This window comes from Gekko japonicus, unplaced genomic scaffold (genome assembly GCF_001447785.1).
Source record: "Gekko japonicus isolate JY-2015 unplaced genomic scaffold, Gekko_japonicus_V1.1 scaffold31, whole genome shotgun sequence".
Taxonomy (NCBI): Eukaryota; Metazoa; Chordata; class Lepidosauria; order Squamata; family Gekkonidae; genus Gekko; species Gekko japonicus.
Window position 1 is genome coordinate 1,934,566 of NW_015161404.1, and position 12,745 is coordinate 1,947,310.

The window sequence follows — 12,745 nt, forward strand, 5'->3', positions numbered from 1 at the left end:
CTAGCTGACAATACTCATAATCTGTTCATGTAATACCTTGAACACAAAAGTCACATACATGATCAAACAGTTGACCCACTTTTCAGCAGTGCTGCCCACTCTCCTGTATTTCACACCTTCCCACATCCCTAGGCTTTGTGCACAGGTGGCTTTTTATACTTCTGTGCAGCTGGAATATTCCACGGCACCGTAACAATTGATGCAACAATCACAGAAGGCTCATTTCAGTCAACCTACGGTAAGTCAGAATGCTGCATTGGTAGCTACAGGAGGCTTGGCAGCCTGCATTTATCTCATTTTTGTCATGTTCCTTTGGCTTTATGGGTACATTTACCAAAGCACTACGTTTTGCTACTTTATATCATCTCTGCTTTAATTAGATACCATTTCTCTGTGACTTCAGTAAGTAGCACCAACTTCATCAATGGTCAGGAAGTTCACTTTCTGAAAACAAACGGAGTAGCTTTTTGTTCTTTTAATTTGGCCACTTATAAAATATAGTCTTGTTATCATGCAAGCATACTTTCTTAAGGGCAGGCATGAGCAGATTCCTCTCATTAGTAGTAGTATTTTAAATATATTCACAAAAATAAGTCAGTGTAGTTTCTCTTATCTTTACATGCAAACTGTTTCATTCAAGTCTTGTTTTCTACCCAATGAAGACACTAAGGCCATATAAAGGTGCAATGCTTTGATACTATCAGAGACCACTAATCTGTAAAATCTTATGATGATGCTGTGGTGCTTCTGCTTCAGCCAGTTAATTAAGCTCACTAAGCACGAATTCTCACTATGCAACAAATCCCTGCGTTACTAATGTGACTTGCTGGAACACAGAAACTGTAACACAGAGAGCTAACTAAAAACTGAGCAGTATTTCATTGCAGCTTTGTTACTATAGGAGCTAGAAATAGAAAAGATAAAAGCAGTTCATATTGTGAAATCTGGCTGCACACAAAAACAGTTTCTCTAGTAGTAGTTTCTCTAGCAGGCTGCGGTGGCTCAGTGGTTAAGGCGCTGAACTGAAGACCGGAAGGTCAGTAGTTCGACACCCGAGTGCCGCATGACAGAGTGAGCTCCCGTCTCTGGTCCCAGCTCTTTCCGACCTAGCAGTTCGAAAGCAAGAAATTGCAAGTAGATAAATAGGTACCGCTTTGGTGGGAAGGTAACAGTGTTCTGTGCACCTCGGCACCTAGTCATGACGGTCACATGACCATGGAAACGTCTTCGGACAGCGCTGGCCCTTCAGCTTGAAAACGGAGATGAGAACCACACCATAGAGTCGGATTAGACTGGCTTTTAAGCAAGGGAAACCTTTACCTTTAGTATAAGAAACATGCTATCATCCTGTCTCTGAATGTGCAACCACATAGTGGTTTTGAAGCAGACAGATGCAGTCAACCACACCATCCAGATGTGCAGGCAAATTCATCCTACCACAGCAGTGTCAGCTTCTGTTAGTTAACAATACAGGTGGCTACTGAAAGCTTGTGCTGGTCTAAATGACCATGACATTGTACCACAATGATCTCCCAACAGACAGCAACTGTGTGGGACCATCAAAAGCTGTGCAATCAGAATAGCAGGAGTCATGCAATATGCTTGCAAATAACATACCTGCCTCTTCTAAGCACTTGGTTTGTCTATGCGTCTCACACTTCCAGTTTAGTGAACAACCAAATAAGAGTAAAGGAGACCCCCTCATATGTGTGTACCCCTAAAGCAGGTGGTAATTTATATAAGCATAAAATATAGTATCATATTCCATCTAAGTAATGGAAATACTCAAAGAAGCAATTACAAATGCAGTCTTATAGGCATCTCTTAAATCATAACCTCTATTGTAGAATTCTATGATCTGGTAAAGATTAAACCATAGGAAGTTGATCAACCAGATCTTCAGATATAGAGCTATTGAGGGGGGAAACCCTTGTGAAGCCTCTACTACAAAATCTAGTTCCAATTTTTATATGGGGTTAATTCATTTTGAAGCAGTTCCTATAGATATTTTAGGTTACACGTTGCAAAGGACAGTGTGAGAAATGGGAAAATGCAAAGCAAACTACAAGCAAGCAATGGCAGAGAACTAGAAATCTCAACTGACGCAATTTTTTACTTCCATTCCTTCCTCATAATTTAACATAATACATGGTTTGATGTCATCACACTGTTGCAATATCCCATTTCACATAATAAGGCGATAAGACCAGGGGAATAAATGTCATGCTTTGTATTAAAGATAGAGTTGAATCCAGACTTAATTTTCCACTAACGGAAGCAGTAGGGTAATTTCCCCCAATTCCGCTTTCCTTCAAGACACACACACCCCCCCAATTTGTCTCTCCCAAGGGTCCCCTCTCCCCCAGGTGAGGCATTTCAGAGAGATCAGTGGGCTGCAGTGGGAGGAGGGAGGCAAGAATGTTCTGCTCCACTGACATAAGTGTCTTAAATGAGCACAAAAATTAGACTGGATCCAGTTCATAGGATGGCAGGAATTGCATGTCCCTTGAAACTGTTAGCTCCATAACATGATGTAACGGTTATCCTTTAAGGCCACTATATTAACTTTTGAATATCCTGTAGTACTTATGAAAAGGAGGGTTACTTCACAGTAGCATGTAGAAAAGTGATCAAGTAAATATTATAGACACATGAGATTCTGTGAGAAAAACTGTGATGTGACCACATCCATTCAATCCATGATTCCAACCTAGAATTTGTGCATTCATCCTTAGAACCCATTTTCAGTGTCAAGTCAATCCTGTAACACAGGGGTGTCAAACATGGCCTGCGGGCCAGATCCAGCGCCTGCAGGGCTTGCATCTGGCCCACAAGCAACTGGCTCCCTCCTACTTCCTTTTCCAGGGCTGCTGCTGCATCACAGCTTGTTTGTGCCCAGCTCCCTCTGCTGCTTCCTGCTTTCTTCCAAGTCAAGCCTCCCTCCCCTCCATTGGCTGAAGGCTCCTCCTCTGGAAGGAAGGGAGGGGAGGGATGGATAGATAGATAGATAGATAGATAGATAGATAGATAGATAGATAGATAGATAGATAGATAATAGAGACAGAGAGAGAGAGAGAGAGCCCTGCCCAGGAGAGCAAAGTCTGAGTCCCGTGGCTCCTTTCAGACCAGCAAAATTTTATTTCAGGTATAAGCTTTGGTACACTTCGCAAGGAAGGCAAGATATACATTGAATTAATAAAATAAATAAAATAAAATTCTTCAGAGGAAGGGAGGGAGGGAGGGAGAGTGGGTAGATGGATTCTTCTGACAAGCACAATTTACATTGAGATCATTGTGCTCTGCTGTTTTCTTTGAGACTTGATATCTCTATCACACACACATACACATACACTGATGTGTGTTAAAAGGAAGGGGCAGGTTAGGATAAAGGGAAAGGAGAATTAAAAGGAAATTATTTTTGGCTTATTCTGAAAAGTTTTTTTTTTAAGATTAGATTTCTTCTAATTCCTGATCAGGGTCGTCTTGAAAGAAAATCAATTGGATTGGTTTTCATTGTTTAATAATCCAATTCCATTGGATTCCATTGTTTAATAATAGAAGTAGATGGCTAAGTATTTAAAATACATTTATGGTTCCATATGCTCCAGTTCAGCACATCTCCCTTTCTCTCCTCCCACCTCGCAGGCTGCCTTTATTCACTCTCCCTTTGCTTTTTCAACTGTTTCATTATTATCACCAACACTTGAGTTGGGGTGTGCAAAAAAACAATTCGGGCCAATTTGGTTTGGCTGGCCGAATGACCCTCTAATGCCCCTCTCGGCAACTTAAGCCGATTCAGGGCTCATTCGGCCGACTGAATAAAATTCAACCGGGGTACCCGAGCAAGCCAAGGGAAGGCAGTTTAAACTGCCTTCCCTCCAAGAGGGGGCTTGCCCAGGCTCCTCGCAATGAAGGGAGCGTGCTGCCTCTGTGGCGCAACTCAGGGTTTCCCCCCAGTCACGCCACAGAGGCGGCACACTCCTTTCATTGAAGGGGAGGGAGCGGGGAGGCATTTAAATGCCTCCCCGTGCTTTCCTCAGCTCGTCCACTTTGGTGGGCGAGCAGAGGAAGGCTTCTACTTCTAGAGCCCCCCGCCCTTTCCTGGCTTGCTCACCTCCACATGCGATCCAGGAAGGGCCGGGGAGGCATTTAAATGCCTCCCTGTGTTTTCTCTGGGGCTGGGCGCCCCTTTCTGGGGCGCTGCCGAATTTCGGTGGCTGCTTTCAGTGGCAGGCCAAATCAGATCAGAGAATCTGATTTGGCCTGCGGCTGCCCGAAAGGGAGCCGAATGGCCCTTTTTCAGGGGTGCATTCGGTTTGGACAAACTGAATGCACATCCCTACATCTGAGTGGATTTTGTGCAGTCAAACACATTATCAACACATTATTTCACATGGAGAGATCCCCCTCTCCAGTTTAAGCGTCTGAAATCAACACATTATTTCACATGGAGAGATCCCCCTCTCCAGTTTAAGCAAATGAGGGGGGGGGAAGAAACCTAACAGTACAGCTTGCAAGCTTTATTAGTGGAGAGAAGCAAGAGTCCTGTAGCACCTAACAAAATTTGTGACAGGATATGATGTTTTGTGAGTCACTGCTTATTTCTTCAGTTATAGACAGAATGTGAGTCCATTGGTTCTTATATCTTGGAGAGTGGAGTGATTTCAGATGCCAAATGACAATAGCAGGTATTGGTAATGAGACAGGAAACCTAGGTCTCAGTTCAGCCCTGGAAGATGCATTGAGCTTCATTTGCAATTCAGCAGTCTCTCTTTCAGTTGCAATTCAGCAGTCTCTCTTTCTAATCTCACTTTGAAATTCCTTTGTAAGAGAACTGCTACTCTTAGGTCAGCAATGTCCCGAAAGGTTAAATGTTCCTCCACTGGTTTTGAATGTTGTGGTTTCTAATGTCAGACTTATGTCTGTTTATTCTTTGCGTCCTCCTGAACTGAATCTTCCTGGACCAAATTGAGACCTAGGTTTCCTGTCTCATTACCAATGCTGTTCTCCATGCTGACTACCCCTCTGCATATCACACCTAATCCAATCAAACCTGCCATTGTCATTCACCTGCTATTACCATTCGGCATCTGAAATCACTTTTATAACGTTTATATCTCTGGTACCTCATGTTACGTCTTATGGTACGCATGGCCCAGCCAAACAAAGTGACATTTATGTTAGATCCAACTCTCATAACAAATGAGTTTAACACCTCTGCACATATAGTCAGTTAAAAGAAGACTATTCATTAGATTAGGGGGGGAAGGCAAAATGAAGCTTTAATTGTAGTCTGCAGGGGCACAATGGCACCTGCCAATGTGTTTCCTGGTCTGCATTTGCTTTAAGCTTAAGGATAAAATCCAAAGGGCCTTGAATGGAAGGGGTGGAAGAAAAGGATATCAGGTCACTCTCTACCTGCTGACTAACTAGTAAAGAACTAAGCTCATCTCGAGTAGTCAGCACTTAGCCATGCACCCTCGACTTGGCCATAAACACAGACTTCCTTATGTTGGTGAGTTGGCAACCTCTCTCTGTGACTGTGGAGTGAACAAACTCTCCCCTTTCCTCGCAAACGGACACAAAACAGTAACTCTTCCCCAAAGCAAAGAACTGTGGTTCAGTGGTGGAGTATCTGCTTGGTGTACAGACGGTTCCAGATTCAATTCCCTAGCATCTCCAGTTGAAAGGATCTGGCAGCAAGTGATGTGGAAGACCTCTGCTTGAGACCCTGGAGACCCACTGCCAGTCTGAGTAAATACTGATTCTGATGGACCAAGGGTTTGATTCAGTATAATGCTTCTGGGGGTTTTGGCTTAAGATTTGGTCTGCTGGGCGGATGGGGTACCATAAGAGACCCACAGTACACTTTTACCGGCATTTAACACACAACAAAAACTCTTATTCATAGCCAGTTCTCTGATTTGAACAAGCTCATCCATTAGTACTAGGACATGGCTATTTCCACTAACCTATTTGCAGGGGATAATTATAATCACATGTAGACATTCCTCCCCAACTGTAATAGAAAGACCATCAAGCAGGCCACCAAACACATGATGACCTCATATTATGAAGCTGTCATATGTTAATTGTAAACATCACACAAATCACATGGCCATATGAATCAGCCCCAAGTGGCACAGTTACAAACCAGCAAAACAGAAACCAGACTAGAAAATAAGAAAGCATTTCTGCTATCTTTTGATAGGTACAATTTACCACTTCATTGTGATTCCAAGAGGCATTTTAATTTGGAGATCTCTGTTTAGTTGCCAAGCAAAAGACACTTTCTTTCTGTTTTTATTGTTGCTGTTGTTGTTTGTTAAAGAAAAAGTGAAATAATCATTACCAAAAATTGGCTCTGGAGTAGTGTTCCATGTAGAGCTGTTCATCGGAAAAAGGAGCCAAATGAATGTCACTAAATGTTGGAAACATCATTCCTAGTAAACAAAAGATAATATACAGTAGCAAAGTTCAAATCTTCTGTGTAGCCCTACTTAAACATTTGTTGGAAACACCCCGTAAGCATTATATACTCTCCATCTCAAACAGTTTACCCTTCATAATAGATAACTTTTGTTTTAATTTCTGACCACATTTAAGTCCACCAGCAAAGATCACTTAAGATGGGCATTGAGAAATGCTGCCATGAGCTCATAAAACCTTTAAAGTTTTTAATACATTTGCATTAGGCACTTAAATAATTCCTTCCTGAAATCAAAAGCAAGATTTAGTCCATTGTCTGAAGATGAAGGAACAGAATAACATTTCTTAACAACTGAAGACAAACACTACGTCTAATTGTAACACATCACTTACAGACAATCAACTGTTTTGATTATGGATGGGAAGCAGTACTCAAAGCTGACAGTATTAAAGAACTGCATTTTACCAAGGAATATCAAGATTGTAAAGCATTTTACAAACCTTATACCCATTCCATAGATGATAAAATCACAGTGCCATTAAATAATGGTTGATACTGGCTTAATGCAACAACTAGGAAAATAACTGGATGTTTTGTGCATCAGAATCCAGATGAATAAACTTTCATAAGTGAATTAGTAACAGCAGTGTGCCTGGCAATGCAGAGATGAACTAGCAAAACAGCTTTGCCATTGGAATGAAGCCCAGTAAATATGGAGGAGAATCATGACATTCATAGGAAATTATACACCTACTTAATGAACAATTCTATGTTAGCTAGAGGACAGTTTGAGATGGGAGAAGCATTGTCTAAAGACAATGCTGTAACTGCAGAAAATATTTCAATCCTACTCCCAGTCACTGAAATAAGTATCATCCAGAGTAAGTTGGTTCAAAACAGCAATCTTATAGTCCTTAGAACATTGATTAAATGATTTATAAAACAGGAATCGGTCAACTGCTTTATAAACAGAACACTTATTGCCCTGGGAAAATATCTCCATTGTGCTAGAGAGAAAAAAGACCTGATCTGCCAGGCAAATAAAGCAGGATTTTCATTTAGAGCACCAAATTATAGACTATACCATTAAGAAAACAAGCCTAAAGTGACAAAACATTCCAAGCTGGAAGGACTCACACATTTGACAACGTAAGCTTATAGCAATATTTTCTAAGCACAGAGGAAGACATGGCAGAAAATATGACACTTTGCCAGGTCTTGTTGATTCTGTTGAACCCAACTCCGTCTTGCTGTAAGTTATATAGGTGTTTTTTTTAAGCCACATTATAAATGCTTACACATTCTCTGCAGAACACTCTAAGCAGGTGTTCTGTAGAGGAAAATATTCCACTTTTAAATACATTTTAAATGAGTTGAATTTTTCCCCCATCCTCCCATTATCAGATGATTTACATGGAAGCCATTATGGAAAGACCGGGCTAAGAGGTTTCCTTCTAAGTCACTTTATAAGATTAATACTCAGCTTTCTGCCTTATGATCTGACTCCTCTATATGACATAATGTCCGAAATAAACTGGTATTTTGACCAAAGGCAGATAGAAGACTATTGGATGATATACTCTCATTTGCTGCTTGTCACACTGGGTTTATGGTGAATGAACAAAGAAGCAACCAACATTTTATATGGTAGAAGAAAGGTAGCTGGACATTTGACAAAGGTGGCAGTATACATAACAGCCCATGAACCACCACTTCGCAAATCCAGTTTTATGGGTCCCTTTTCTTCAGCCTCTCAATGCTGCAAAAAACATGGACTCACCATTTGACTTCAACCATTTTTTGGAGTGAAGGTAACTTTCCAGCATCCTCTCATTGAACAGCATATAACCCATTGGTTCAGAAACAATAACATCTACATTCTCAGGAAGAGAGATTTCCTCAATTTTTCCTGACAGAACATTGATTTTATCACCTAGATTGTTACTGCGTACTAGAATCTGTGGAGATAGGAAATAGAAAAACAACAGCAAAATAAATTAGTTTCTATGATCCACGAACAATGCAAAGGGGAATCACACAGGCAGATTTGGTAAAAATGTAGAAACTTGCAACCACCATTTCTAAAGACCCTTTTGTAGTAAAGACTCAGAAAAGTTTTTTAAAAATTCAGATTTATAAATAGACATGCTCCCCAACACTCAGAACGATACCGGTTGCAGCTGAGAAGAGCCTTAATGCAGCATGGGGCAAATGAATCCAGGACACGGGCCAATGCACCCCCCAGCCCGTCATGGGGGGGGATGACATGGAATGGCAGTCTGAAGGATTCCACATAGGTTTAAGCCACTGCATGGTTTCCCCTGCCACTTGAAAGTGAGGACACCTTGACTGCCTCCAAGCTGAGCATGTCCATTGTGAGCCCTCACCCCCAGAACCCCTTAAGGGGATCCCCAAAGATGGGGGGGATGTGCATGTAGGCCGAATTTCCTGTGAAACTGATCTGGACCCATGCTGACACTGCCAACACAGCTGTGACAATGAGACCAAAGAAAACAAGAACCATAACAATGCAAAAAAAGGAGGGCTGGGTGGGTGAAACCACGAGGCAGAGTGGCCAAACAGCGCGATGGGCTTCCTTTTACCTCCCGACCCACAGACCTGGTGGAAGACTCCCTGTTAGATCCACAAGCCGGGCCACAACCCCCAGCCATGCTAGGTCTTACCTGATTGGCCAGGCCAAGAGGAAAAGGGGAGGCCATGCAGAAGCAGCAGCCTCCCCAGCCACAACCTGCAGCCCACCGTGCTGCTGGCCAGGCTGAAAATGGTGCCTCACTTCCTGAGCACCCCCCCAGACTCACTAATAGGATCCTGGGTAAGTTCAGGGTCTATGCTTTATGTCTTGAAAATCTTCGGTTACACCTTGATGCAGGTGGGATGGCAGTATTGATCCTGCCTTTGACACAGTAAACTACTTGGTCCTGGTCAGTCACCTAGCCTCCCTGGGGACGAGGGGGATGACCTCAGCTGGTTCTCCTTATTCCTCCAGGGTTGGTCCCAGAGGGTAATCGTGGGTGGAAAGAGGTTGTCACTGTAGGCCCTAACTTGTGGAGTTCCTCAGGAGTCGATTCTCTCCCCAATGTTATTTAACATTTTTATTTGCCCTCTCCTGGAGGTTGTCAGGAGGTTTGGAGCGGGGTGCCATCAATAGGCAGATGACAGCCAGCTCTACCTCTTATTTCAAGAGCGACTGGTGGCACAAATTCTGATCTTGGCCTCCTGCCTGGATGCAGTGATGGTTAGGTGAGAGGTGGTTGAAACTAACTCCATCTAAGAAAGAGCTCATGTGGCTGGGAAGCTCGACCACAGGGGTGGCCACTTCTACTGACCCTTGGTGGGGTCAGACTTTGTACGGCTGACTCTGCCAGAAGTCTGGGGCTGTGGTTCAATTCTTTGCTCTCCATGGACAAATATGTATCCTTGGTGACAGACTGTGTTTTACCATTTGTGCCAGGCCCGCCAGTTGGCTCCCTAAGTGTCTCGGGTGGACTTTGACACAGTAATTCACGCAATAGTAATTTACGCAACAGTCACCTCAAGACTGGACTACTGTAATGCGCTCCATATGGGGTGCATGCCTTGTGGGACCTCCCTAGGTTCCGCAGGGCAATCAAGCCCGCTCTTTTTTAGGTAGCCTTTGGGTGACTGTGGTCCTGGTCCACCACTAGTATAATGTGCTTTGAAGATGCTTCAGAAACTGCAAGTGGTCCAGAATGCAGCAGCCAGATTGCTGACAGGAACGTCCCGGTCAGTGCATATAACACCTATCCTATGGCAGCTGCACTGGCTTCCAATTAGTTTTCAGTGCCAATTAAAAGTCTTGGTACTTATCTTGAAGCTGTAAATGGCCTGGAGCCCTCATTCCTTCAGGACCATCTCACCTGGCATGATTCCACCTGCCTTCTCTGATCTTCATTTCAGAATTTATTGGAGGTCCCTGGTCCACAAACTGTCTGCCTTGTCAACAAGGGTGAGGCCCATCCTCTGAAACCAGCTGCCCGAAGAGGTGAGTGCCTTGTGGGACCTCCCTAGGTTCCACAGGGCATGCAATGCTGCTCTTTTTCAGGCGGCCTTTGAGTGATTGTGATTTACCAGGCAGCTGGTAAATTATACTCCAGCTGTGTCTTCACCATCCATGCATCCTACCCTGCTTGACAGTGCATAGATTTTAATCAGGATAGATTTTTAATTGTTTTAAATTTTGAAGTTTATTTATTGTATCTTTTATACTGTTTTATCGCAGGTATTTATTTTAGATGTTGTTAGCCACCTCAAGTCCCATTTAGGGAAGAGAGAGCAGGATATAAAATTGATAAATGAATGAATAAATGTCTTACTGTCAAGCATAACAAAACAGATTAAACCCTGTACTGCATTAAATTGACACTGAAGCAATGGGATCACTTGTCCAATTCTAGAGAAGGAGATCAGCTCAAAATATGTAGTTCAAAAACTACAGTTCTACTGGAGTGACTTGCTGAATCTGTGGTATAGACAATGTTACTATTTTCTTAGGATGAAAGAATGAGAAAGAATCATCAGATGGCAAAATACCGAGGTCAGAACAACACTGCTTTGTGCAGTGCTCCATAAAGCAGACAGAATTTTGTTATTGAATCTGGCATGCATATTGCTATACGTTTTAAAATGGTTAACAGCATGACTGCCAGATGGCCCACCCATAGTCTGTGGTATTCCATTTTCTCCCATTGCCTTCATCTCTCCCTTTGCATTTAAGTTCAATATGAAACACTTTCGCTAATATACAACAGGTTATTTTGTGGACTTAAAACCAAAACTGTAAAAGAATCTTTTCCAAATGATTTTGAGGCTTACCCAACAAACTACCTTTTCAAAAATATCAATTAATTTTGATTGTCCTCAACAATGATTCTGCAGCTGTTTCCCCCCCCTCTTAATTTCTAGAACATGGTATTGACAGCATATAGTACATTGCATTGTAATGTAAAATTGCATGTTCTATTGTTGTTCCTATAATTCTACTTCAGAAACCCACCCCAAGTTAACACAAGCAGATAAGTAAGCAGATGGTTTATTAGGTAAACATATTGGCAAATGAACTCAATGAAAATGCAAACAGGTGTGATTTAGAACACCATGTTCTCCATTTGTTACTCGTACCTGAATTACTACATAGAAAATTAATGATAGATAAAAATATTGTATTATTCAGTAAACAGGAGTGCTATTCTAGTGCTGCAAAGTAATACCAATTTAAACATTCACATTTTCTCCATATGATGTGACTGGATCATCCTCAGGAATACATTTGTGTGGAAGACATAATAAGTGACCACTGACATCCATGGATACAGATTCAGTTTCCCAATAATAATTTTCTCAGTTATGGAAACACATTTCTTATCTGCTGTGATCATAAGAATCACAGGTCACACAGTACATTCTCCACAGAATGCAATAGTTACATGGTTTCAAGCTTTTCTAACAACCATGAGGACTAGAAGGATACTTTATCTAGGACCTACCATAGCTAGGGATGGGCATGAACCAATTTATGGACCCTGGTTCAGCATGAACCAGGACAGTTTGTGAAGCACGAACCAGGGGTTCAGGAAACCGGTTCATCCCACGTTTTCATGGAGTGAGCTCCGAAGGCATTTAAATGCTGTTAGAGCCCACCACCAGCCCTCAGAGACCACCTTTGAAGCCTTCAGACCTCACCCTCAGAGCTCAGTCAGGCCAGCCCGATCCAGAGGTGTCCTCTGATGGCATTTAAATGCCTCTGGGGATCACTTCTGATTGGGCGGTCTGACCTGCAATTGGACTCCAAAGGCATTGAAATGCCTTAGGAGCAATGTTCCCTCTAAGCTGTGGAGTCTTGTGAGCAAAAATTCTGTTTTGTGAGCTACTGGCTTTATAGTTGTGGGCAAGCAATTTGACTACTGCATAGATTTGTTTGCTCTGGAGCCGTCCATCCTGAGCGAAGACCAAAATGTATGAGCCGGAGGCTAAAAAACTGTGAGCTAGCTCACACTAACTCAGCTTAGAGGGAACACTGCTTAGGAGCTGATCTGGGTTGACCGTGCTGGGCTCCAAGGGCATTTAAATGCCTTCAAAGCTTACTTCTGGGTGGGCCCCCCACAAACTTTCAGAGTATAAAGCGGTTTGTTCAATGGAGAAGTTTGTGGTTCAGGGTTCATGAAAACCCCTGAAGCACAAACCTCCACAAACCTGCATTTTTCCAGTTCATGGTTAGCCTAACCATAGCACAGAATGATTTCCACCTGCACAGTGCAACTGTCTTGCCTCCCCCCT

General features: G+C 42.6%; 1 protein-coding gene across 1 annotated transcript in view; it reads right to left on the reverse strand.

The window, feature by feature from the left end:
* Positions 1-12,745, reverse strand: part of LOC107122836 (histone-arginine methyltransferase CARM1-like) — a 99,688-nt gene that overhangs the window by 18,793 nt on the left and 68,150 nt on the right. Inside the window, exons 6-7 of the mRNA XM_015425979.1 lie at positions 8,211-8,388; positions 6,353-6,443 (exon numbers count right to left, since the gene is read on the reverse strand). Coding sequence (XP_015281465.1) covers positions 6,353-6,443; positions 8,211-8,388 — 269 coding nt within the window. The remainder of the gene's footprint in view (positions 1-6,352; positions 6,444-8,210; positions 8,389-12,745) is intronic.